The 26,280-nt window shown below is 40.1% G+C and overlaps 6 protein-coding genes and 1 long non-coding RNA gene across 10 annotated transcripts in view; 4 read left to right on the top strand and 3 right to left on the bottom strand.

The window, feature by feature from the left end:
* The window catches only part of LOC109537048 (myelin regulatory factor-like protein), a 10,721-nt gene extending 4,937 nt beyond the window's left edge, over positions 1-5,784 (top strand). For both annotated transcript variants that reach the window (XM_019903569.2, XM_019903570.2), the window contains 19 exons: positions 377-527; positions 774-993; positions 1,050-1,167; positions 1,222-1,482; positions 1,583-1,754; positions 1,834-1,927; positions 2,130-2,308; positions 2,378-2,498; positions 2,559-2,639; positions 2,694-2,759; positions 2,811-3,161; positions 3,217-3,364; positions 3,421-3,571; positions 3,641-3,825; positions 3,885-3,997; positions 4,055-4,283; positions 4,338-4,494; positions 4,549-4,771; positions 4,829-5,784. In XM_019903569.2, the coding sequence (XP_019759128.1) occupies positions 377-527; positions 774-993; positions 1,050-1,167; positions 1,222-1,482; positions 1,583-1,754; positions 1,834-1,927; positions 2,130-2,308; positions 2,378-2,498; positions 2,559-2,639; positions 2,694-2,759; positions 2,811-3,161; positions 3,217-3,364; positions 3,421-3,571; positions 3,641-3,825; positions 3,885-3,997; positions 4,055-4,283; positions 4,338-4,494; positions 4,549-4,771; positions 4,829-4,912 (3,104 nt within the window). In that variant the 3' untranslated portion in view covers positions 4,913-5,784. The remainder of the gene's footprint in view (positions 1-376; positions 528-773; positions 994-1,049; positions 1,168-1,221; positions 1,483-1,582; positions 1,755-1,833; positions 1,928-2,129; positions 2,309-2,377; positions 2,499-2,558; positions 2,640-2,693; positions 2,760-2,810; positions 3,162-3,216; positions 3,365-3,420; positions 3,572-3,640; positions 3,826-3,884; positions 3,998-4,054; positions 4,284-4,337; positions 4,495-4,548; positions 4,772-4,828) is intronic.
* Positions 5,785-6,013: 229 nt separating this feature from the next.
* LOC109537052 (sodium-independent sulfate anion transporter) lies at positions 6,014-13,572 on the bottom strand. Of its 2 annotated transcripts, none has more exons than XM_019903578.2 (11): positions 13,404-13,572; positions 9,150-9,329; positions 8,839-9,048; positions 7,594-7,814; positions 7,355-7,532; positions 7,136-7,300; positions 6,930-7,079; positions 6,723-6,875; positions 6,360-6,667; positions 6,147-6,297; positions 6,014-6,092 (listed from the first exon to the last, which is right to left on the bottom strand). In XM_019903578.2, exons 1-11 carry the CDS (start codon positions 13,420-13,422, stop codon positions 6,034-6,036), a joined length of 1,794 nt encoding a protein of 597 aa, XP_019759137.1. In that variant the 5' UTR covers positions 13,423-13,572; the 3' UTR covers positions 6,014-6,033. The 2 variants fall into 2 exon arrangements, with proteins under 2 accessions (XP_019759137.1, XP_019759136.1); XM_019903577.2 differs by lacking the exon at positions 13,404-13,572 and adding an exon at positions 9,395-10,736.
* On the top strand, positions 8,371-18,253 carry LOC109537053 (vanin-like protein 1). Its single transcript, XM_019903579.2, has 10 exons — positions 8,371-8,411; positions 12,162-12,334; positions 12,386-12,523; positions 12,584-12,873; positions 12,928-13,139; positions 13,677-13,781; positions 14,478-14,660; positions 14,715-14,973; positions 15,026-15,376; positions 18,168-18,253. Exons 2-10 carry the CDS (start codon positions 12,278-12,280, stop codon positions 18,181-18,183), a joined length of 1,611 nt encoding a protein of 536 aa, XP_019759138.2. The 5' UTR covers positions 8,371-8,411; positions 12,162-12,277; the 3' UTR covers positions 18,184-18,253.
* On the bottom strand, positions 10,905-11,755 carry LOC109537055 (39S ribosomal protein L12, mitochondrial). The gene is made up of 2 exons (XM_019903581.2): positions 11,510-11,755; positions 10,905-11,451 (listed from the first exon to the last, which is right to left on the bottom strand). Exons 1-2 carry the CDS (start codon positions 11,572-11,574, stop codon positions 10,962-10,964), a joined length of 555 nt encoding a protein of 184 aa, XP_019759140.1. The 5' UTR covers positions 11,575-11,755; the 3' UTR covers positions 10,905-10,961.
* On the bottom strand, positions 15,426-25,069 carry LOC109537047 (1-phosphatidylinositol 4,5-bisphosphate phosphodiesterase gamma-1). The gene is made up of 20 exons (XM_019903568.2): positions 24,237-25,069; positions 24,026-24,181; positions 23,833-23,971; positions 23,610-23,772; positions 23,392-23,558; positions 23,182-23,331; positions 22,852-23,131; positions 22,615-22,790; positions 22,417-22,551; positions 22,205-22,356; positions 21,957-22,140; positions 21,694-21,897; positions 21,451-21,628; positions 17,431-17,709; positions 17,214-17,369; positions 16,902-17,159; positions 16,640-16,836; positions 16,494-16,586; positions 16,156-16,390; positions 15,426-16,099 (listed from the first exon to the last, which is right to left on the bottom strand). The coding sequence occupies exons 1-20, from the start codon at positions 24,433-24,435 to the stop codon at positions 15,974-15,976; spliced, it is 3,627 nt and encodes a 1,208-aa protein (XP_019759127.2). The 5' UTR covers positions 24,436-25,069; the 3' UTR covers positions 15,426-15,973.
* On the top strand, positions 18,227-21,453 carry LOC109537054. The gene is made up of 7 exons (XM_019903580.2): positions 18,227-18,442; positions 19,196-19,458; positions 19,516-19,724; positions 19,821-20,090; positions 20,151-20,341; positions 20,395-20,511; positions 20,564-21,453. The coding sequence occupies exons 1-7, from the start codon at positions 18,419-18,421 to the stop codon at positions 20,870-20,872; spliced, it is 1,383 nt and encodes a 460-aa protein (XP_019759139.1). The 5' UTR covers positions 18,227-18,418; the 3' UTR covers positions 20,873-21,453.
* A 93-nt stretch (positions 25,070-25,162) lies between the features above and the next one.
* Positions 25,163-26,250, top strand: LOC109537058. 2 transcript variants are annotated; one of them, XR_007281356.1, is made up of 2 exons: positions 25,163-25,222; positions 25,633-26,250. It is a non-coding gene; the product is annotated as an uncharacterized LOC109537058 (long non-coding RNA). The 2 variants fall into 2 exon arrangements; XR_007281357.1 differs by lacking the exon at positions 25,163-25,222 and adding an exon at positions 25,482-25,507.
* Positions 26,251-26,280: the final 30 nt, after the last annotated feature.

Below are 26,280 nucleotides of genomic sequence, written 5' to 3' on the forward strand. Positions count from 1 at the left end.
CATTTGTACATCATTCTAGACAGAAATAAATGGCCTTTTTAGAAAGTGAACCATCGATAAGGAAATGTTGGCAGTTTTCTCAAAAAATGCTTGAATTCAAGAAGTTTTAGATTTGCGTGTTTTTTTTGAGTTGCAAAATCCACTTGAACATGACGCTGCTTTTTTCGAAGTTTCTCAAGAACCATTCGAGCCACAGAATTCGTTTTGGCATCGTTGGATAGAGAATTGAATGACCCCCATGACCCCCCCTGGATCCGCCCTTGCACTACCCCATCGAATAAGCAACCCTTTGGCGTGGATTTTGCATTTAGAGCGAGTTCGAGTCCCAAAACCACCCCGAAAATGCGAGCCTCGCTATAATATTAAATAATTGCAGGTAGAGATACAGAGTTTGTAACTGGCATTGAACACGACGGAATCGACTTCTCCATAGAAGATTTCATCAACAATGACGCTTTTGGAGACTTAACTGCCCATTCGTCTGGAGGCAAAGTCATCACCGAAACGACACGAAGCAATAACAACGGGTAAGATCATGTGGTTATTTTTAACACTTCCCTTCAATATGCTGGCTGCCAGTTTGTTTTTGAGCTAAAGGTCACGAAACGAGATAATCAGCGAATTTTCAACTGTTACGATATGAACGGGGGGCCATTAGGGAAAACCCAAATTTTTGCATATTCCTGCGTCCATCTGATAACTCTACTCAACGACCACTGTAGAAATAAGTGATCCACGCACGTTGAAATGCCGCAAAAGTGTTTTGTTTTCAGTCACTTGTTGCCTGAAAGTCCGCCTGATTCCAGCTCGGAGTACAGTCCACAAGATGGGTGCGAACCTGCCCTAAATGCCTCAGAAACCGTCTACTCCAATCTGGGAACCAGCAACTATAAACCAGAGCTGTTGAATCCCGTTGATAGTCTCATTCTGCCGTCGCAAATTATCGCTGATCAGAATAATGAGCGCCTTGTCGATAACAATGACATACTACAGGTACAAAGAGCATTGCTTATTAAGCGTTTTATTATTGAGCGTCATTAATGTTTCAGGACAGTCAATTGCTGGGGTCTCACGATTTAAGGGATTGCAACAATATCCTGAGCAACCGGCTGCTTCAGGATGGCTTGTCGGGCAATCATGGGATTTTGCTTGCTGACCATGAACCTGGTAAGTGAGCGACGCTCGCAAGAATCCAGTTTTTACGTATTCCTTTTTGTTCAGAAAACAATCGACAATTACTGATATCGAATGCATCGGAAACAGGGCCAATCTACAATCCGTCCATGTACGAGCAGAAGGAGTTCATGGAAGACAAGCACATGGTCCATCTCACATTCACCCCGAATATCGACAATATTTCGCGTCCTAATCCCGAAAGTGCAATGGATATCGAAAATATCCCCAATGTCTACACGACGCTACAGGGCCCTTGTAAAAAACGCAAACTCAGCCAGGAAAGCCCTATGGTAAAACGCGAACCAGGTAATTGAACGGGAACAACTACGCTATTAAACATTCATCATCATTTGCATACTTTATTGTTAAATAACTTGATTTTCATTTTGATCACTCACTGTTTTAGACCACACGCCGATTTCTCAACTGAGCCCATCTGAGCAGTTCGCAAATCCCACCGAGGAGGAATATGCATCGTCTGAGGCATGCCTTTCTGAGCCCCAATACCAGTGCATCAGATTCAGTCCATTCCAGCAAGCCAATTGGCACACCTTATGGGGACAAGATCTCACCGAATTGTAAGTTTACTCAGTCGAATATTTTAATTAATTGAAATTTAATCAGCTGTAAAAATTAACGCTGTCTGGTTCCTTGTAGATCAACGCCACACTACAAGGTGGATGCTGATAAAGGATTCAACTTCTCCAATGCAGATGATGCTTTCGTATGCCAAAAGAAAAACCATTTCCAAGTGAGTGACAACATTCAATTTCCGTTTCAATCCTAACCAGAATGTACATAGAACAAGTCAGTTTTATTGTAATTCTTCTGCGAATTCTATAATCCATCTGCGGCTTGTCACGTTTTAAAAATCCAAGAAGGAACTTTGGCCAAAAAAACCACAATTTCAAGATTTTCAGATGCGTTCTAGTTATTAAATATATTTTATTTAGATAACTTGCCACGTTCGCCTGCTGGGAAATGCTCAATTCGTTAAAACTCCGGAAGGCCTGCAGAAGATTTCCAGCTTCCACTTGCACTTTTACGGCGTCAAACACGATTGTCCCACTCAAACGATTCGCGTGGAACAAAGTCAGAGCGATCGAAGTAAAAAGCCTTTTCATCCAGTGCTGTAAGTAGACTGAAAAATCCACGCACTTGAAAATTATTCATCAATCACACATCATTGTGGCTGTTTTAGGGTTGAATTAGTGAACTCCCAAGTGACGAAAGTTACAGTGGGACGATTGCATTTCAGCGAAACCACATCGAACAACATGCGGAAAAAGGGGAAGCCAAATCCCGAGCAACGGTACTTTCAGGTGAGTTAAACTCCTAACATCCTTAGGGAATATTCCAAAGAAGATGTTTTAAAATTTCAGTTAGTAGTGGGCCTTCATGCACACACAACAGACGGACATTTTCCGGTTGTAAGCCACGCAAGTCAGAAAATCATAGTTAGGGTACGTGATGAAAAAATACAGTTAACAAGGTACAAAATAACCATTTTTCTTTAGGCCTCTAACCCCGGTCAATTTGAAAGCGACTACAGTGAAATGTGTTGGCAAAAGGGGCAGTCTCAGGTATAAAAAGCAAATAATTAGTCTCTCGCCAATATTCAAGTGTACTTTTAGGATTCAGTATTTCATAACGGCAAAGTGGGCATCAACACCGATAAACCGGACGAGGCTCTAGTTGTACACGGCAACATAAAAATCACCGGTCACATAATTCAACCCTCCGATATCAGGGCAAAAAAGAACATTGTTAAACTGGATAGCGGCGAACAGTTGAGGAATATGAGCAAAATAAACATTTACAAGTACGATGTAGACCCGGCTCTACAGTTAAGTAGAGGAAAAGAGACTTCGGACACGGGAGTGATTGCTCAAGAAGTAGCCCTTGTTTTACCGGACGCCGTCAGGCCTTCAGGCGCGCTGGTATTGGAAAGCGGAATTATCGATGATTTCCTAGTGGTTAATAAGGTAATTCAAGCCAATTCCCTTGGGGTTTAAAGGGCAAATTTAACACCTTTCGCAGGATAGGATTTTCATGGAAAGCGTTGGCGCTGTGCAGGAGTTGGGAAAAGTCACCGAAAACCTGAAAGCCCGGATAGTCGAGCTGGAGAGGATTAATAGGACGCTCAATAGAATCAAAAGAGGCGATAGTTTGAAATCAGATAGTACAGGTAATAAAGCAGCCAAATACAAATTTTCCTTGAACTTCATAAAATCGTGTTTCCAGTGAATAGCGCAAAGTATGCAAAGTACGCATCCCACTGCAAATGCTCAAAACGACACACATGTAAATACTGCGAGAGGAAAGATGTGGAATTATGTTCAAATAAGTTTATACAAGTTGTTATAGTTATTCTAGTTCTTATTATGGCTCTATGGTGAGTAGTCGTTTGCACCTCATGCTCATACTTAGTTAGTTAGTACATTACTAGTTTATGTTTTTCCAGTTTGGCAGCAATAACTACCTTATACTTACTAGGCAATGTCACGCCTAAACGATCAAACATTGATAACTCGCCAATATCCGACAAGATTTTGTCGACGAAAAAGCCCTTAGTGCAACTGAAATCGTATAAAACTGGAACGCAGTTTTCACCGACGAGTAACGTTAATTCCTATAGTCGATTTCATGGTAGGTCCACCTGGACTAGTTGAGTAAAGCAAATTAACTCGCGAACATTTTTTATATAGAGACGTCTCAAGTGCAGCAGGAATCCAACCCAAAGCAGCAGTTTTCCCGAATAATCGGAAGCCCTAGTGAATGTGAAGACGTAAACCAAGCTCTGGAATACGGGTTATGTCCGGTGCGTGTTAATGAACTTAAAAATTAATAATCTAAAAATCTCCTTTCGGTGTTTCAGCTCTACTGTTGCGCGTCTACTAATATCCCTTCAGGCGATCTTTCTCAGCCCATCTATTCGGAAAAACAGCCAAGAAACTTGAACAAAACAGGCGGACAGTCTGCAGATTTCAATCAGCAGATAGCAGCTATCGCGAAAGATAGAAGAAACACTATTTCCAATGATATCGACAATCTGAGAAGTCCAAGAGTCAAACGAGAGGCACCTGATATCAGTAATGAATTATTTGGTAGGCAACTGGAGGGAAACTGAGTAGCTAGCGTTATTTCAATGTGTTTTTTAGATGACCCACTAGTATCCATAACTATTCAAGGAATGAACTTCAGTGTTGTTTTAGATCAAGATTATCTGAATCAAGACTACTATATACCATACAATTTTACATACAACGTTCCTATATCCAAATATATGCCAGACGAGCACATCAAAATCCTATTCAGGTAAACACTTGCCATTATTTAACCCCGGTTTTTAATCAATCAATTTACTTGCAGGCTAAACTCTCTAAGAGATCGGTTTGTTCAGAACTGCGGCAATGAGGTGAAATATCATCCCTGCTCAGCAATTTCCCTGATTAACCAGAACAATGAGGTGCATAAGCTGAATCGGTTTGATCACACTGTACATAGAGGCCCGAATGTAACGGTTTTAGTGGATATGGCCGATCTCCAGTCCAATTTTGTGACATATCGCATTGGATCTAACAGTTTTCAAGAGGTAATTTCGACAGCATAGTTATTCGCTTGTAATTTTCCCGACATCTTTTTATTCCAGAACCTCTGCAATCTAACAGACAACAAGTTGGGGGTCGATTTTAAAGTCTACCATTTCCATTTTAAACGAGATTGTGACGAATGACTCTCTTCAGACGTACACAAAACTTGTCAGCAATGTAATTCCATATATTATCTGTGTTGTTGAGTGGACAATTTTGAAATAGAAGAATATAATAGATGAGTCAGAAGCCCGTGTTAGATAGGAAAGGATAGAGCACTCGATATAAAAATTGGTTGAACAACTAGAAACCTTAAGTTTTTTCCGGAGAAGTCACTCATGTCTTCAGTTGTTTAAAGTTCACGCTTGTAAATTTTTTAGCTTAAATTGCCAATTGAACATTTGTCAACTCAACAACAAAAACATTTTACTATCGTTTCTCTATATGCATTGTTGTCAGCTTCTAGAATCTCTAAGATTAATATTATGATCTGTATTAACTCTATGCATTCCTAATAGTCGAACAAATATTTTATTTATATTTTATTTTTATGAGATTTCTATATTATAGGGAATATTCAGTTATGAGACTCGTTTTTAGTTTTAAAAAATCAAAAAAAATCCCAATCAAAAGGCTTTCTATCTAGTAAACGTTGAACAGTTCCAGAGAACAAAAAAAACTTTTCTACGCTTTCTTCTTTTCTAAGCGAATTTCTACCTTGTTTTCAGCTCGATCAGTTTTTTAATTATATGTACCTAAGTATATTATTGATAATTTGCGGTGTATAATAACTATTGATACAAAATAAGTCATAATCAACAGATTAGCTCCTGTTTAGGTTCTAGTAATGGTAGTTAAGAGTAAGTTGCAATAAGAATCAACTCTAGCACCTAAATTGCGATTGAAAACTGGTATGTAAAAACACGACTTTATTGTATAAATATATGAAAGTAACTCGTTCATTTTTAAGGCAAAGCTAGGGAATTAAAGGTAATATATTTCGTATTAGTATGAAGTAGAATCTGTTGTTCGTTGCGAAAATTAGCGGACCGTTTTTTATGTGAAAGTTGGTTAGTTTTTCGGGGTTTCGGAAAGCTTTGCTTAGAACTGGTGAGCCCGAAAATATCACACACAAAAATAATTTTATTAGCATTCTCTTACCAAAAAAACCATGTTCGAACCTTCTGATTAGATTCTTTACCAATTGCCGCATTTATATCTGGTAGAAATCGAAACATCTTTACTGATTTTTTGTTATGTTTATTTACGCTTGCACATCAGAATTCCGTGCTGTCGTCTCGATCGCACTTTGCTTAGAAATATCTGGAAATATTCACGAAAATTAGCGAAATGTGGAATCGGCTTCGGTTCACTTACCATTAATTACGCTTTCCAACGTCCCGTTTCTGAAAAAACATCCAAGTTTTTTGTGTTCTCCCGAACATATATCAGTGACTGTCTGATTGAAGTTCCAGAATAATACTGTTTGGTGTCTCAGCTCCAAGTCCTGCAGCAAATTGAAGAAACCCTAAAACAAAGAAAGTTATTGCTATTTATTTAATAAGCTACACTTTTCTCGCTGGTTCTTACCCTCGCAACCGTAGCATCAACACTGGGAACGAATTCCCCGTCTATAACTATTAGGGACTCACTCTCGCCACAATCCTTGAGCATTTTTTCCCGCAGGAATTCAGCTGATGTAAAATAAAGACTGGCTTTCGGCCGTATTACGTAAATAATGCGCTCCTGAAGCATCAACCGTTCAACGTACAACTTGGGCCTGGCAGCATCGTATAGAATGAAAGTCAAATTGATTCCTATTCCTATGATAATCCCGTATTCTAGGCTTATCAGCAAGCAACACATCAGAGTAGTGAAGAACGGAATTAGGTCCAATCCTGAAGAAGAACTCGAAAAAATAGCTTGTTAATTTATTTGGTATTATTACCTTACGTTTGGTTCGCCACATAATGGGAATGGCATCGAACTCGCACAAATAGTACATGGCCACAACGATCACTCCAGCCAAAGTAGCCTTTGGAATATACTTGAAGGCTCCAGTGAGTAGAACCAGTGCCACCAGTAACATGCAGCTGGTAATTACACCTTAAATATAAACTTATGTACACAACTAAAGGAGTATTTTCTCTCCTAAGTTACCCGCAATTGTAGTTCGGGCTCCTGATGCATTATTTACTGCAGTTCTGGTAAATGATCCAGTGACGGGCATGGATTGCACCAAAGACCCTGCAATGTTGGATAGTCCTAAGGCCATTAGTTCCTGAGTAGCGTCGATGATTTTCCCTTTGGCTGCAGTGAAGGAAATCATGTGAATTCAGGATAAATCGCTTGTGATTGTTACGTACAAAAAGCTTTAACTATCGCAATATGCTCTAAAAAGGCTATTATTGGACAAAAGGCCAAAGTGCTTCCATATTCAGACAGCATAGCTGAAAAACTGTAATAAGTGCCATTCCAAGTAACGCTGAATGGAGGCAGGGATAGATCGGGCAAACCTCCAGCTACATCACCTAAATCAGAACATCATTCAATTATTTTCCAAATTTACAGGCATTTTCACTCACCTGTGAGGATAAATGGGGTGGCATTGTAGCTGTTGTGAGCCACATATGCGATTGAGGTCCCACCTATAACGACCACGGCGTTTCCAGCCAAAGAAAAAATGAAGAGAAAATTCCCCAGTAGGTTCCGATTTCGCGACCATTCAGGCTTGTGTTTCAACGATCCATATTTTTTGATTTCCTGATTAAAAAAAACATGCCATGTAGCTTGATTACTTGGAGTATTTTCCGCATCAACTCACTCTGAAAGCGAACACAATGAAAATGGTCATAAATCCCAGAATGGCGTCCCATTTTCTGGTCTCTTTGATGTTCTTAAAAAGCGATATCCAGGCATCCAAGAAAATACTCGCAGGCCCTGAAATGCCCAAGAGCTGCTTCAACTGAGTCGACGCTATACTTAGCGCTGCAGCTGTGGTGAAGCCCGATATGACCGGGAATGAGAAGAACTGGACGAGAAAACCTGAAATATATAGTTTAAGGGATAATAGTTTTTCTTCCCAGAAAATCACCAAAAAATGCACATCAGCTTAAAAACCGGTGCCGATTCTCGGGTTATTAGGCGAGCGCATAAATCAGGCCGTTTATGTGCAGCTGCGCTAATTGACGCGACTTATTTTTCGTAGTAATTTTATAATTAATGCCCATTTATCGTCACTGGATAACTTAAAAGTTGCAAAATACGCCCGAATCTGGTAAATGTCAATAATTTATTTTCTAACAACGTATTCATTGACGGCTTATTCAGTCAGTTGTTTAATGGCGGATCGTAGAGACTTTGTGTAATTCGCTTCGTCAAGATCTCAAAAATTGTTGAGTTTTTCCGATTTGCGCGCGGAAATTTTACAATTCTCTTCAAAGGTAAGTTTCCCTTTATCGTTTGGTGGTATTTTCCCGACGGGTAGTGCGAGTTTAGTGCAAAAAACCGGATTTGAAAACTCGGCATTTGCCTGACGTTTGCTGTCAGTTGTCAGCAGAAGTTAGAATGGGAATCAGGACTAAGGATCATCCATATTTGAGGACTTTGGGATTATGCGGTTCAGAAACGAGTGGCTTAATGGTAAGTGCGATTTCTTCATATTTTCACCCTTAAATGATAGCCAAACTGTTTATTTCCTCAAACCAGAACTATTTTAAACGGCTTCCTGGAAAATGAGAGGTGAAAGTACCAATATTTGAACCATTTATCGGGGTTTTTTCGACAGTTTTGAGGCAAAACTCACTCGATTTATAATCTACATCTAGTTCATTTTCACTTCAATGCTTCATGTCAATTTTCCGATAGAATTCGATGATTTTTAACACCCTGTAATTGCGTGCTAGCGAAACGTTAGGGCCAAACTCCTACAGACAACTGTATAATAAAATGCGAAAACCGGCAGTTTTTCAAGCGATGGCCGCGAGCATCTTTTTGATGCTGGTTTCATAGCAATAACTTTGATAAGTCCAGAACTTAGTAGATTCTCCTTCAAACAATGCCATCTTACCTAAACGTAGAACTCCAGCCATAAAAATGATGATTCCCGAAAGAAACGTGATTAGAATAGCGCCACTTGGTCCCATAGTTGTGACGCTGCTTTGCACGATCAGCGCCATAATCGCGGTGGGTCCCACGTTAATATCTTTGCATCCACCAAAAATACAGTAAATAAATCCACCCATAATTGCGCTGTATAAACCATATTGAGAGGGAAGACCTGCGTAAAAAAATCAATTCAAACCCAGTCTATTCAAATAATTCAGATAATAACATCAAAACACATTTGATTGATCGATTTTTGAAGGATTTTTCAAATACCTGCAACGATCGCATAAGCGATGCCCTGAGGGATTTCGGTAAGCCCAACGGTAAATCCGGCCAGAAGATCTTGGAAGAATAGGTAGATGGTGTACGAGGGTAGCCATGATATAATAGGAAACCTGTTTGATACAATTTTTTTTATAATGGCCGAGTCGATCCTGCGAGGACTTGGCTCGTCTGCAAAAAACATTTTCATTTTTTATCCGAATCTTTCATGGTCACCTAAAATTAACTATACGTACTCACAGCTGAAGATGTCTGCATTTGTAAATGGGAATGTTATACACTTATCGAAATTTACTCAGTTCATGGCTACGCCAGACTAATCAAATAAAATGAAACTTGAAAAATTTAATTAGGTATGAAATATTATCGTTCATTCCTACTCGGAATCAGTGTTACGAGATAATTGTTTGTAAATCATTTGCATTGCCGACAAGTTGGCTTATCTGACTAGCTGAGATTGAGGTGCTTCAATCGACGCTACTGTGCAATATTCAACAAAAAGTTGTACTTAGTTGAATATTCAGTACTTGCGGTTTGTACACTTGTGGAAATACTAAAAGTGGAATTAAATTTGACAGACAAGGTCGAGTTTTTTGTATTTTTAAACCGAACACAATGACACGCTTCGAGAGAATACATAGCTTTATTGAGTCTGAAGTGGTCAGCCTTCATATACAGGGTGGTCCAGGTTGCAGAGCGGAAATTCAGGAAACGATAGAGAATCGAAAAGCAATATGAGTTTGCAACTATTTTCGAGCAAACTATTAACTCTTCGTTAAGTGAAGGGGTTTGCTACAAGTTCGACTTGAAGAAAATCAAATTTATTAATTTGTATAAAACGGCTGTGGACATTTACAGGAAATTTTGCACGGTTAATTAAAAATACGTTAAGGGGCGGTTTTAAAGAAAAAATTGATACGACATTGCTTTTTCGTGAAACAAAAATCAGGTTTGGATTCTGGACAAAAAAGTTCCTTTCAATTTCTCTGTGCAACTCAACGGTTTCAAGTAAAAAATGAAAAAGCTGATAATCGTTTAGTGAAACTGATAGATAATAAAATCACAAATTCAATCGGTGATGTACCGCACCTACAAAAATTAAGGAAATTGTTCGAAATGAAGTCGACCCGCTTCAATACATTTTCTGCATCTTGATACGACTTATGAATTTATTGCAGCTGATACTTGATTGGAATTTTTCCGCATATGATTGCAGGCAGATTAATTCAAAAACGAACTATTCTCTGGTTCAAGCAGAAGTAGCCTGAACTTTGTCGCATGCCCTCAAACGTAAAAGTCCGTTGGATTAAGATCCGGTGATCTGGGTGGCCAGCACAAAACACCTCTGAAGCAGTGGTGGCCAGCCCACATTATCATTTATTTCATTCATTCCTAACGGGTCAATCGAACGTCAAGGATAATTAATATTAAATATTTGGTCATTCTCTTGTTACAGGTGCAGTTGCATTGGCTCGTTCAAACCTCATGAATAATTAAAGTGATTTTTATTTTACTAAACTTTATTAAAAAACTGGTTTTTAATATTCCAAATATGCTCCCGCGGAGGCAGTTATAGCCTTCACCAACAATTAATAAATTTGATATTTTCAACCGCGCATTGTAACACTTGACAGAATGGTGAATGATCACTGATCAGTGATTATTCGGGGAAGCTGTTAAATTATTCTACTAAACGGGGCGTAATAAACGATCTTTTCCATTAAAACTGTTATAAGAACGAGTACAAAATGTCTAGTCTTATATTAAACAGAACCTACATACAAACAGCAAAAAAGTCCCTTCTTAAGCGATTTCAACCGTTCCGCCGACTTTCTCAATGGCTTCCTTCAGTTTGTCGGCTTCATCCTTGGGAATATCGGCCTTAACCACCGCAGGACTACTTTCAACGAACTTCTTCGCCTGCACCAGGTTCATGCCCTCCATCAGATTCTTAATTTCTTTGATCAAGGCGACTTTCTGTTTATCTTCGAACTTCATCAGTTTCACCGTGAAGGAAGTCTGGACTTTGACGGGAGCGGCCTCTTCGTCCTCTTCCGCTGCTGGATTCGCCATTGCAAAGCCTCCAGCTGGAAAAACTGGGGCGTCGGGCAGATTCAGCCTCGATTTCAACACGCTGCTCAGCTCGGACACTTCGATCAGATTCAGCTGGGAAATGTCGGTGGCGATTCTGTTAATTTTTTCGGAGACTGGCTTTTCGATGCCACTGGGCGGTGGAATTTCCAGCGGTTCCATTGCAGGCTCTTGAGCCCCGTGGGTCAGCAGTGCAGGCACGCTAAGGTGACAAAATCTAGCTTAGTTAAAGCCCATCGGCGACAGAACAGCAAGAATACCTCGTATGCAGTTGCCTCCATTGTCTGGCAATTGATCTCACGGCCAGTTTGGTTGCGGATTGCATCTTTTCTTTACAATTAGCGATTTAACGTTGAAATTATCCAAGTTACACCAATCACCTGGATCTGGATTATTAGGTTATGTTTGTTATTCATTGTTATGTCAGGTTCTGCTTGAGTAGGGACCTTTAGCTTGTATAAGACGTTTGTGTTGGGTGAGGCAGATGGCAGCAGGTTCTCGAAATGTCCAAATCTCTGACAAAATGATAAATATTCTCCACAAAATATCCCCCTATATAGGGGTATGTTCTGTGATAATCTCTACTGATCTGGAAGCTAATTTTGTTACACCAACACGAACCAAAGGCGCTTTTCTGGATGAGCAGCGGATTAAAATACAGAAAATTATCTTTCCTTATCTCAGGAACAGATACTGAAAGTTTTCCGCATTTTTCACTTAAACAACTTGTAAAAAACTTAAAAACTCAATTGCTGTTTTAAAATCATTCCACTGGTTCAGACGTAATTTGTTTTTAAGTTGTCACTAAGCAATGGCTACTTAATTTAAGCAACTTTATCACAGCCGCCTTTCACCTTGAAACATCGCAGACTTATGAATAAGGCAATTTTATTGTAAAATTAAATCTTCTAGATCATCAGGATCTACGTCAATACAATAAAGTAGCATAGAAAATGATAATTAGTTCACATCCATCATCAAACAGTAAAACCGGTTAAGTCCCTTACTTTCTCCATTGAAAAGTTTCCATGAATATCCAGGGCTTGATATTTGTTTTGGCAGCCTTTTGCTGCAAATTCTCTACAGTAAGTTGCTACAGTTGTAATGGGAGTTTAAATTACTTGTGAAGTTTTTAGGCAGAATTCTACAATGTGGCGATAATGGAGTACGCGATCAATACAAACTTTTCCCAACCCTCAGAGTCGATTTTACAGGAAAATACTCGCAATTATTTAGATTTGATAGGGGATTTAGTTAAAAACCACTCCGATCCGGTAAAACAACCATAAACTATCATAATCTAAACGAATCTCAATCTCTTTTTCTGCGTCCAGGCACTGGACTTGATAATTTTCCCAGAATCCACTCTATCTCCATCTCAAACTATCTCCACTACATCTGCCCAATTACCAGCTGACCAAGAAGTTCTATGCAATTCCAACGGCTCTTACTTAGAGTTTTTAAAGGACATTTCCTGTGCATCCATCAACTACAATACAACCATCATCATCAACTTTACAGAGAAGGAAATTTGCCAAGCCGGAGAAGGAGAATGCCCGGAAACAGGCGAAATCTTCTATAATACGAACATCGCTTTGGGTACCGAAGGAACCATCATTGGCAGGTACCATTTGATAGAGTATAGAATGATCTATCCAGAGCAATAAATGAAAAATAGGTATCGCAAGTGGAACCTGTTTGGAGAATATGCCAAGAGTAAGCCTGCCAGTTTGGATTTGCCGGTTTTTTCCATAAAAAATACGTCCTTTGGAATGATGACCTGCTTCGATATTCAATTTGGAGTACCAGCCTTCAACTTAACCAGGGACAAACGAGTGGAAAATGTGATTTTTCCTTTGTACTGGATATCTGAACTGCCATATTTAACAGGTAAACTCCTCCAAAAGTCTCCAAAGAATTAAACCCCCTGGTTATTTCAAAGGGAGGACGGTAGGTAGGCAAGACGGTGGCCTCCGGGCCTCGTTCAAACAAGCCCTCTAGAACATGTAGAACAAGAATGAATTGTAAGTGTGCGCGTTGGAAAGAGAACAAACGCTTTTAGTGGAGCGAAATAGATGATCAGCTAGTGTTTATTGTCACTGTCTAACACATTTATAGGTGAAAGATTCAAATTACATAACATAACAAACTTACCCATTGGGCTCGAACTCATATACTTGCCATGCCACTCAAAGTGTTCTAAACGCAAGTGCACTCATGAAACGTTTTTGTTGTTTTTAACGCGTGGTCAACACTTTAATGCGGATTTAGGCTGACAGATGAGGTTATGGTGGAAACGTAGTCGGATCGCATGTGCAATAACGTTCTGGCGCAAAATTGACCATTTTCGAAAATTGGAAATAAAATACGCTTTTTGAAATCGTGCCCTTTGAAATGCTCTATTTAAATCGGCATTACTGATTCCAGCTCTACAAGTGGAGCAAATGTGGGCCCAAGAGTTTGACGTGGTTCTATTGGCCTCTGGAGCAAGTTTACCCAGAACTGGGGCCGGAGGATCCGGAATTTTCCTAGGTAGGTTTTTCGTTTTTCATCAAGAGAAGAATGTTGTTCGTTTTTTTAATGTACAGCGGCAACTTTTTTTAATTCCTTTAATTTTGTCGTTTCCTGGTTTAATTGGACTCATGTGCATGAGGAAAACGGTACTTTTCCTTTGATAAATAATTAGTGTTCTTACCAAATTCTTTACTTTCCAACACTAGTTGTCTTGGCGTTTTATATTAAATCACAGTAGTACTTCATACAATTGAACTTTTGCTTCCAAACAGGTCACTGTGCACTTTCTGTTACAATAAAAGTGCACAATTTAATGTGCATCAAGCAATGAAAACTAGAGCGTTGCAGCTCAACCAGTTATCTAAAAATGAGCCAACGAATAAGAACAGTTAAAAAAGGTGCACAATTTAACCCTCTATAAAGCAGTGAAAACTTGAGCTTCGTAGCTGTACTGATACTCTAAATACGAACCAACAGCTAAAAGCGGTTTTGAAGATACGCATTAATTTTGAATTTTTGTATTTAGTGCTCTATCCCACAATAAAAACTAGAGCTTTGTTCGAATTAGCGACTTTCGCGGTTCGACTAGTGACGACTAGACGGAATTTTGAAATTCCGCAATTTGCGTGAAAACTAGAAAGTACAAAAAAAATGTTTTAACCGAGAATCCCATCAATATTGTAATATTTTATGTATTGATCTCATCTTTAATAGGCAAAGAAGGAACGTTACAGAGTGAGATTTTGCCAGAAAGCGGCACCAGAGTTTTGGTCCACCGAGTGCCAACAGACAAGAGCCGATTCCAAACTCCATACGAAGAAACCAACAGCACAATAACAGACGAATTGGCTCTGGATCTGGATGATTTTTACATGCTTGTTGATCCTTCAATTAGGGGTATTGAATGGTGATTTATCCATGAATAAGCTGGAATAAAGTGTTTCCTTTCAGAGCACAACTCGGTTATTCTCAATACTAGTCAAGAGCGAGTTGAAACCACAGTATGCCATGGAGAAGACAGCAATGCGCTTTGCTGTGACTTCAATGTGTCCCTATTTCTAAACGCCGTAGACGAGTCTCTAAGCGTTTACACTTATCATTTGGTGGCGTTTAACGGCATTAGAACATTCTCTGGACTGTACTATGGCGGCGTTGAGACCTGCGGGATTGTGGCCTGTTTAAATCAGTCCGTTGAGTCCTGTGGACAAAGGCAACAGGGTGTTAACAATTTTTCAACAAAGCAATTAATTGTCCTGCTTCAGGTTTCCAAACTACAGCCAGATTGCTTGGCCAGTCACGTTCAGCTCTATCACGGTTTTGGGAAAATTCGCTCACTCAGCTCAACGAGTTGAATATCCCACCACTTTGCTGAGCTCAATTCGGCCGCTGCCCGTGAAAGAATACACTTGGACTAGCCAGACTGGGGCTGGGATTGTTGAAAAAAATATTACTTTGCTAAAGCCCCAAAACAGACTGTTGGCTTTCGGGATATTCGGCAGGGACTATGAACGGGATTGGGATCCCATTAGGAGCCCACCCAGCAGCGACAGCATCACTTGCTCTGTAACACTTTCCATTTTTCCTCTGCTTATTGTCGTGCTGCTCAACCTAAGGTAAACATCTAAGAAGTTATCACTTATCGTTTGTTCCAAACAAGCAGAGTAGTACTAACTAAACATATATTAAATGCGTTATACAATACCTAAATAGATCTTTCAGAATACAATAAACACTTGCTTAGGAGATTGAATTCTTTCACAAATACTTCATGGTTGTATTTATTCGGGGGGTAAAACCACGCAATCCATACTTTTCAGATTTAGTACTTTTAATCACTTGCAATTTTTTTTTATCCAAGATGAAATGATGAAAATTTGATATGAATGGTGTTGATATGTTTGCGAAATGTGTTTCGACAGGAGATTCAGGAAATTTAAAAGTAGCTTGAAAATGACTCATGATCATGTTGAGACTAGAACCAATATTAGATTATTTCGGAGAATATGCAAACTTATGTTTCTGACAAAATAAAAATATCCTGTATATTGTAAAAAGTGCTAAACTAGGATAAATGCCAATTATATAGATCGAAAGTAGCTAAACAGCGCGGACAGTCATCCGGGATATTATCTATCACTTTGCGCCTTCCTTGGATGAACCCTTGGAACAGTCTACCTTGAAACCATATTTAATTAGGGACTTATCATCCACTATCTCGCGGAAGCTTCATTTTGATTTTGCATGGTAATGTGAACTAGAAGCGAAGCCAACTCGAGGTCTTCGCTGTAGGCGTTCTTCAGCCAAATGCTTCTATACCCTCTTCTAATGCACGTCAGCTAAAAAAGTATTGTCTGATTAAAAAATATCGCAATTAACCATCGAAGCCACTCACTGGGTATGTGGCTTGGCCAATGAAATTCGGCTCGCCGAAAACATCTTCGTTTTGCACCGCAAATCTCAACAGCGCAAAACTTGGATTATAGACGGTAAATTCGCAACATTCATCGCTCCATTTCGGACTGAATCCATTATCCATGATTCGTTTCGTCGTGTGCTTAATTCCCGAATCAAATGAAGCTCCTATGAGTTCTACTTCGACAAATGGACTTGCAATGCCCTTCTTCGACCTAAAAAGTTAGTTAGATTAGTTTTGGCCTTAAAACGATCTAGATGTTAGTGATTTTGCGGTTTATTCAATCAACGCAAGGTTGATAGAATTTAAATAATGACCTGCTTAAATGTCGTCCCGCGATAATCCGTATTTTCACTGTCACAGGTTCAACGCCACTCAACGAATTCTTGTCGAAAGGATCGAAATCCGACCTACAAAACAGGGCGTATTAGACCATAAAAAGGCTGAAAAAATTCCCGATTACCTTGACATAAATGCAGGCTTTAGCAAATAGCCGCAAGCGCCGTTATCCCTGAACTTGGCCTGATTTAATTGCATTGGTTTATCGCCTGTTTGGTAATTGAGAGCCACCATTTGCGAGCCGCAATTCCACATGTTGATCGGGTTGTAGTTCGATGAATCGATTCGCAGGCCGTTGGGGTAAACTCTTGAAAACTGAATCTAACCACAGCGAGAAGATTAATGATTTACTTAGTATCCTGGTTGAATGGAAATTGCGGGCTTACCTGATGGTATTTTAAGAAAAACGCCCGCTCCATCTGGCAGATGAGCTTCTCGGCTTTGGTTTCGGGAAACGACGACATTTCGTAGAACACAAACCCCTGTCGGGCTCTCTCCATACTGAATGATATCGACCTGCAGTAAATGATTATGTTGGAAAGTTCCTTGGCTATCCGATAGGCTCGTTCCATTTCCCTATGCTGGATCTCTTGTTGCGTGGCCTTTTGGGTCACGTCGCGAATAGCAGTCAACCACTCCATTGCCTGCAATAATTCACATTCTTAGCTCGGTTCAAGCCATCACAAGCCATCATTTACATTGTCGCGGGATTGTACGGCAACATCAAAAGCCATCAGGGCAGTGGAAGAATTAATCCTGATTATCCATTCCAAATCGGGCCGGTCGGGGTTATGCACGAGATTGACTATAGCGCCTTTCATATCTAGGGAACCTTGTATGACCGAATCTCCAGTCTGAAGCAAATTATTTAGTTAAATAAAATAGCAAACACTGTTAGAACAACGGTGAATTTACCCCATCATCATCCATATTCGGCCCAGTTCGATCAATTTCCTCCACATAAGCGGCTGGAAAATACAACTGTCTGGCACCTCCATAGTCCCCTCGCCACCAATCCGCATTATCCGGCAGTTTGGTCACATTGGTGATGATGGCATGACGACAAAACGACAACTCATCGGTTCTTTGCCCGCGATAATCGTACTTTGCCTTCACCGTTATCTTGGGGGCGAAGGCCGAAGGGTCCATGTATGAGGGCGTCGTGTGGTTGTAAGGGGACGGCTCATCTTGCTCCTAAAAATCAATGGCAAACGTAAGTTTCCCAGTTTCGTGTGGAGAAATATTGATATCATTATTGGGTAAACGGCACGGAAAACTTATTTGTCTGATTTATATTTGGAGATCTTCAGACTGAGGCCAAACATCTCTGAGGAATTCGTCTCGGATGATTCATTTAGGGGCACAAAGAAGCTATCGCTCTGTACGAAAGGAGCGTTATTTCTACCGATAAATAACCAGTTTTGGTGCGAGGATAATGCTTGAAGCCGCATGATTGCCCTAAAGAGAATTATGGACCTACGCCCAGCCTTAACTAACTTGATTTTGCCTTTTTTCTAGAGTCATCAGCAATTATTCAGTTTTACCCACATCCCAAGCCCCCAAGTTAAACAGAACAATTTCCTTCAAAAAACAAGCCGAATTGAAACCAATTTAAAAGAGTAATTATTCTGGTCGGTCGATTTGCCTCGTAGGTTCCGATACGGTTAGTGCATTCCAAAGCCAAGGGTTAAAAAACTCCATCAAGGGAGTTGGTTGAATGTGAAAAGACCGGCGCAAGATGACCCGACTTGAGACCATTAGATCCCGACGGCCAGACAGGTAGAACGCCGACAGAAAGCCAAAAAGCCATTGCACTCTGAATATGGTCTAGGCTATTACAGGTTTTAAAGGGCTTTGGTCAGGTGGTCGCGGCTCCTAAAGCGTCATTTACCAGCCGAACAATATGCGGGTGAAAGTGATCTTTGCGGTAAGTGATATTCTATTTTATTTTCGTTTTCTTCTTCAATAAAATTAGTTTTTTTTAATCAAATTCAATGTTTGCATACCTGCGTTGTTTTCAAAAGATTTTTGTTCAGTTAATTCTGCACAGTGCAACACTTTTCAAACGATTTAAGTATTGAGTGGGACTTTCGATTAGTTTGTTCTACAGTTGTCGTATTGTAAAACATAATTAATTTCGAAAATGTCTCCAACATATTCTTGTATTAAATTAAAGTTGTTACGTTCGTACGTTGCTTTAAGAGTGTTGTTTCTTGCTTTTCCTTTCTTTAGCCAAATGTATTGACACATTTATTTCACATTTCTACATCATTTTTCGCCAATTATCTGCCAAAATTCGACCCAAAACCAACGGGTTGAAATTTATTAATGTTTCGCAATTCGAATGCAATTTTGAATGGAAATGAAATCAACTGATACAATGATTTAATTATTATTTATCAGGAACTGTCGCGTCTCATTTTAAAGATAATTCATTAGAAAGCAGCGGTTTTTCCACAAAAATATACACAACTTCTGCTTTTGAGAAACCGCCAACGCTTCGACTTCATTTAAGTCTTCAGTCTTGCAGCTGATGACCTAAAATTGTTGTACTTGTGTACATTCTTGTTCAAAACCCTCAAGTTACTAATTGAAAAAAAAAATTAAGATATTCTCTATAAAATATAAATATATATATAATAAAAGATATCTCTCTATTAAAAGATATTCTCCTTTTCAGGTTGTATTGACCACAATACTTCCAGCGACTCTCTGTTTTCCTTCAGAGTCCTACAAACAACCAAATGCATCATCGGACACTCCAACGCTGAACTATCCGACGCTAAGGCACCAGTCCAGCTACAGAAGCGATGAGCTGACCAATCAGCAAGCGAAATCCGAAGAACCCAAGTCAGTTAAAAAGGAGAAATCCATCGTAACTATTGAGGAGGAACGGTTTCCCTCCTTGGACGAGCTGAGAGAAAAGTGCCAGCATTTTTCCAGGTAATAGTCCTGTAGACAGTTCAGGGCGTGAATAGGAAAATAAAAAAAAAATTCCAGGCTCTTTGGACTGAACCAATATGGAAGCGGTTCGATCGAAGGCGAAGAAAACGGCGACTATTCAAACAGGCGTACCAGCAGCACTATGAGTACGGACTATTATAATCGGCCAGTGATTGAAGTCACCCGCAGACCAGTTTTTATCAGGAATAAAGCGACTTTTATCGAGAAGGGCAGCGGAGGCTTTTATGTAACTGCTTCATCTATTGGTGAGTATAAAATAGATCATTTTTGTATATGTGGATTTTGGTTTTGGCCTCAAGCAAACTTTGCGGCAGGTTCACCTCTGTTTTGGCGATTTTTAGGAAATCCATCAACAACCACCAGAAAGCCGGTTTGGAGCACCGCGTACTCAAAAATCCTGCCTCCTTCCACACTCCATACAACCACAACGCCTAAACCAACAACTACAGCCAGTACTGAGACTGTCCCAGAATCCACAACGCTTAAATCAAAAATCAAAGTCAAGTACACGAAATTTGAGCCCGTTATTCTGCAGAAAACCATCCTCACCGATGGGCGAGTTATGTATCATTGGCATAAAAGCCTGCCCACCGCCAGTGTGGACTTGGCAGGTAACTCACGTCTTACTTGAGCAAGTAACATAAGAGATTAATTAATGGGCGATTCCTCAGAGCCGTTGGCAGTACCGCCCGCTTATGAGTATCCTCCCAGGCTGCCACTGGGCCAGAGAAACTTGGGGAGCAATGAAGGGGTTCCGATCGAAGTCACTACCAAGCCCACAACAACCACGGAAAAATCCAGCTGGTTGTTTGTGCCATTTAGTAACTTCTTTGGCGGCTCGCACGAAGAGGAAAGCACGACGGTAACTGTTGCGGATTGCTTACTGACAGCGACTAACCAGGAAATTTTCAACAGGATGCAGTATCAACAACCACAACCAGTACGACTACAAGCAAACCTCCAGAAGACCCCCTAAGCACACCGAAACCAATTTTACGCCAGCTACCCACTGAGCCGCCTGCCAAAGCAGCAGTAAGTCTTCGCTATACACCTCAGAAGCTCTCGCCAACAACATTTTCCGCAGGAATTAAAACTAGTGGTCCCCATCCACTACGACAACATAGATTCGACTCTGGGAAGCCAAAGCGAGAGATTTGGGTTCTACCGACCGCCAGCGGGTGCTACCAATGAACCCGTTTCATCTTCATCACTGCATGTAATCAAAACGGTGGGCATGCCTCAACATATACCCAGATACAGTTTAGGGTATACGGGGTCGGGCTACGGATTGACTTATGGAGGTTTGTATTCGCCGGAGTTTTTAAACTATCAGGGATATGAAAAATTGCCCTTGAATAACGGAAACGATAAACTGGCCGAGGTTTCGGTGTAGGAGTATCTGAAACGCTGGCGATGAAATGTGAGTACAACATTTAAATCCCTCCGCAAAATGCCGTTTTACCTTATTAATTAAGACTGAATATTATAGAGATTTTATGCAGGGTGAGGCAGTAGTTGCAGCAACTCGGGGATTTTATAGAGTAGAGTATTTTACTTGCGGAAATGCTTCGAGAATTTTTAGAACAGACTGATCCACCCTGTACTATCATTTATTTCAACCGTAGATACTTTATCTACCTGCCATTTGGGCAATTTTTATCGTTCTAATGATTATATTTAATTCTTTAAGAGTGACTGCATTAAATTAAGTGAATATTTGGGGAAACAATTTATTAGTCAACCCATAGAATTGATTGTGTAATTTCAATAGACTTAAAAATCTGTTTTTTGCCGCCTTAGGCGCTTGGTTTCAGTATTATTGAAGGAACGTTAACAAACCATTTGTTGTCATACTTCGAAAATACAAATTAGGCTGGATTCGTGCAATTATATGCTGTATATTTCGTCGATATGTACGATTTTATTTAACTTGTGTATTATGTGAACAATAAATATTTTATCACCACTTACCAATATCATCTGTCTGATGGTTTCTTTGGTTACAGGATGGCTCAGCTTGACGCGCCGATATAGTGCATGGTTTTCGTAGTAGTTGATCAATTCCACTAGGCTTTCGAACTCGACGCTTCCGATCGTGTATAAGCGCCCTTCCAGCTTTATTCGGCAGTGTTTAATCTTTCGGTCTGCTCTGGATTATTGGGAATTTATTGAAAATGCCTTTCTTTACAAACTGTTCGATAACAGCGTTCCTACCTAAAGCTGATGGTGTAACAGTTGGTGTCATTTTCACTGGGACGCACCAAAAATGCCCCTTCCGTCTTGATTCTCTTCAGCGCGTCTTCGGCTTGTTGTTTGGTGGTGTTTTGATGGTACCACCGTTCAGTTTCGTGAAGGTTTGGCTGCGGAACCGGTTCTTGTAGCGTAATGGAAAACTCTGTGGTTACCAATGGAGATATTCTGAAATTTCCCATCCACTCAGCTGTAATTAATGGACGGTTATTCGCGCTTCTACCCACCTGTAGTGCGTGATCAGACTGTATAAACTATCAAAATATTTCCCGTCTATTAGGTAGTACTTGGTTTGCTGCTTGTCCTGCTTGGATCTGATCCGGCAGTGATTAACTTGCCCACTGCGCCAGAAGGAGAGAGAATATTCGCCGACAAAAGTCACACTAGCTCTTACCAGAAAGGTCCCGTCGCCTACAACAGGTTTTCACCAATCAACGGTAAGCCAATTAAGTGATATTCTCTATTCAGAACTTACCTAAATATGAATACATTTTGAGCAACTGCTCGGCCTCTTCCCGGCCTTTGGTCAACTTGCCATGAAACCACTTCTCGCTAAAATGCAACTCTTCGTTTGGGATATTTTTGTTGGGGCGTGCGAATGAAGAACTATCATCCTCTTCCTCGTCCCTGCAAGCAACAAAAAAGTCTAAACTTTGGACGCTTCAGAGCTGCATCGGAGCCACCGACTTTTCAGAATTTTCCCCGTCCAGCTTGTAGTGGCTGGTGTAGAACAGCTTGCCCTCATTCAACACGAAAAAATGCGGCGTCCACTCTTTGTCGACTGGATCTTCTATAAACATCTCTCCGCTTTTTATCGCGTTTCTAAAACAACACAAACCCCACATTGCTTTCCATATTAAGACGAATCGAGTGGTTTCGTTTTACCTTAAATCCATATTATCGGTGGATTCCATTCTGATGAATGAAGTGGGCAAATCCTCCTGGCCTTCAGGTAACTTTTTGTGTTTCAAGATGATTTTGCGGCGCAAGTTGTAGGGCGAAGGCAATTCCGACTCGTTCTTGTCGAATGGACGCGTCAAAAGCATGTCGCCGAAAATATCCTGAAATTACCGTCGCCCAAAAAAAAACGTTAATCGAACTTGCCCTGAAGGCTTCAATTACCTGCAGATTATTAGCCATTTTCCTTTGTTGGGGCAATGAGCAATTGTCCTCAATTGACAGTATCACTGGATATTCCGAGGTAATGAAGGCGTGATCCTTGATTGTTTTTATCACATCGATGAATTTAATTTTCGTAGTCAGAGTGTGGCCGTGGAAAATGTATGGGGTGCATTCGGGGCCGTCCCAACAATCCAACTCTATGCAGCGACAACCCATGCGAAGACATCGCGCATATGCTTCTACTGATGATTCCGATGAAAACTGATCGCCTGTTAGATATCTGCAAAAATAACGTTTTAATTTTGTTTTCAACGCGTTTTTTAGACGTACGTGTTGTGCGAAGAGGCAATCCAATAGTGACTCAATGGGCGGGTCATATCTTGATAGACTGTGTCTTTGGCCGAATCCCACAGGTCATTTTGTTTGGAAAAGAGATAGTCAATGAACTCTGTGGTATTGAGGCAAGGGTCCTCCACTTCCCTGAAATTTTTTAGAGCTTAATAAACAGGGAGTCTCCTAAAGGGGCTGGACGGGGCAAACCTTGAGGGATCTTTCAGGAAGTCGCTTACAAAGCTTCTAATTGCCTCTTTGGTGGCGGAGTTCGGATCCTGCTGCTCGCACTTGAAGAACTTTTGCAGCTCCGGCCAAGACAATTGTTTCAGATTAGGGGCATATTCCTGCACTTTATCAAATATGTCCACGATGCTCTGCAAAAACCATGGTAAATGGTGAGGCGCAGTCTGGGTTGGTGAACTTACACCCTCATCCAGCATTAACTTCTGGTACAAAACGGCGAAATCATCAAAGCCGATTTCCGCCCGTTTTCTCGTGTCGACTTCATTGAACAGTTCTCGCAGTTTGCTGGTAGAAAGCTTGTAATTTATTCTTGGGAGGAAGGACTTCAGGTCCTTCAAGTTCACTCTGGAAGATTTCGGTTTTGTTGCTTGTTTAGATGGATTGAGTTAAATGAACACCACTTACAATTCTCTGTTTCCTTCCATTTCGTAAAACTCCCGTCTTAACCAGCTTTGGACTTGTAGCGAGTACGGGGCAGTTATAGTGTCTTTTACTAGATAGTTCAGCCCTTTCACCCATAGTTTCCGCTCTTCTTCTGATAAAGCTGTACAGGAAAAAACAACAAATCTGGTGCTTTGCAGGAAGTTTTGCATCTTACCTGCTATGCTTAGCACTCTAAGCTTAAATTCAGATCCATAGAAAATAACAAAGCACTTTTTGGTTTCCTTCAATTTGGCCTCGTCCGGCCACTTTTCGAAATCCCTTGAATTCTTTCCCAGGCGAACTTCTTTGATTTCTAGCAGGTCTATTGTTCCTGCAGTTAAACGTGAGTTACAAAACACAGATTGGCTAGGAAATCATCAGCAAACCTTCATAACTGGGTTTAGAGCTGGAAGTTGTGGGGCGAGTCCAAATAATCTGTCGGGTGTCTCTTCTAATTGCCAGAGTTTTACTTTCAGGCCGTTTTCTCCAGGAGAACTTTGTTACTAACGTGCCCCGCTCTAGTTGGCTGATAATCTGCTCCATTTCAGGTATGTAACCTGTTCCGTTTTGCAACTGCGGGAACATTTTATGCGCTAAAACACAGGAAGCTTGAGTTTCCTGTCCGAGGCCAGTTTAAGGTAATTAATGTTCACTTTTACGGTATCTAGCCGGAATTCTAAGTGCTTGGAATTAGTTACAGAGTTAAGGCAGTTTTAACTAGTTTTGCCAAGTAAAAACAGTCCCACTTTCATGCCTATATACAAGGCTGATGGTTATGACAATTCTTTATTTTCGCTTTGCACGTATGTCTCAGAAGAGTCCACGAAACAAGGCCTCTATATCCAATTCAAAAGACTCTTCCTGTTTGGTAAGAAAGATGAGTTGCCAGCCATATGTCTTGCGTTGTGGCAGTAGAGGTTAGATTTGTTAAAACACTATAGAGGATTATTTCGCCTTGCGGGGAAACTGTTAAGGCAAAATTGGGCTTTATAAGGAACCGTAATTGAGTAATCACCTGGCAGTATTGAGCAGAACACAAGAGGAAACGAGAAAAGTGCACGCACACAAAACTAAACAATAACAATGATAAAAATATTTAAGGCTCAACAATTACATTATTTCGAACATGGTTAAATGCTAAATGAATCCACGGAAACTCTTCACGAGAGTCGGAAAAAGCAAAAACCTAAACATAAAAATAAACAAATAACACACATTATAATATGTCAAACAGTGACGTTTGTCATTGGCTACCACAGAACAACTAGCGCATATATCGCAATTTCCTCCTTGCTTAAATGACATGCGCAAGTCAGTTTGAGGTTACGTTAATCAAAACAAACTTCTAATTACTAAAACGGGTATGTATATGGTATGTATTAGGACTCGGGGCCAAACTCGAATAATTCCAGTATTCAAATATTCAAAAAGCGAATAATTATGTCTAGTCTAACTCGAATACACCAACATTATCAAACTCACAAAGTGCAAATATCTTTATATGCACTTTGTATACTTTTATAAAATCAATTATTTATATTCTACAAGCATTTAAACAAATAGTCATATATTTACAAGCAAATGAAAATAATTATTTACCCTCCTGCAAATGAATATAAAATTACGTGTCTGTGTTCTGGTGACTCGCAACAATAGAGTAAGTAAAATAATTATTTTACTTTCTCTATGCTCGCGACATCAACTTTTGCGCGGTGTTACAATTAAAGGTATTTGTACTGAGTTTATATCGACTAACGATATTTTTTCTAATTTCATATACAGCAAAAGACTGAACTTCTACTACATGACCCCCCCTGACTTGAAAGCTGGATCCGCGGCTGATGGTAGGGTAATTTAATAAATCTTACAACTGGGTATGGGAGTCGTGACTGATCAAAAAATACCTTACGTAATTTATGGACGGCCCTTAATATGAATAGGGAGCTATGATAAAATATCATTATTTCAATTTCTTCAAACTTACTTAAGGAACTATCATGGACAAGGATTTGTAAATAGAAACGAATCATTACAGTATATGGCTTTTATCTGTCTGTTTTCAATTTTATAATGTTTTTATAGACACTTTTTTTTTTATTGTTGTTTGGCTAGAGGCAAGAGGATAAAAATCTTCTCGACGACACCCAGCATCCCGAGACACTGGATAGTGTTGGATTCTTACCAAGTAAAAAACCCTCATTTTGGAACTGCAAGTTTTCAGGAGTTTCTCCTTTGAAACTTGTGGTTCCGTTTAAAAATGCGTCAGATCCGGTATCCGTATGCCATCACATCACATTCTCTCCACACTAGCTGCTTGCTAGATGAGCACAGAACATACCCCAGGGGGGATATTTTGTGCTAGATGAGCATCTTAACTAACTAGACAAGTAACTTGTCTCTGTAAGTATCTAGTAAATAGAAGTTTGTTTT

The sequence above is a fragment of the Dendroctonus ponderosae genome, unplaced genomic scaffold (assembly GCF_020466585.1).
Source record: "Dendroctonus ponderosae isolate FM_Combo_2020 unplaced genomic scaffold, Dpon_F_20191213v2 Dpon_F_20191213_4, whole genome shotgun sequence".
In the NCBI taxonomy this organism is placed as follows: domain Eukaryota; kingdom Metazoa; phylum Arthropoda; class Insecta; order Coleoptera; family Curculionidae; genus Dendroctonus; species Dendroctonus ponderosae.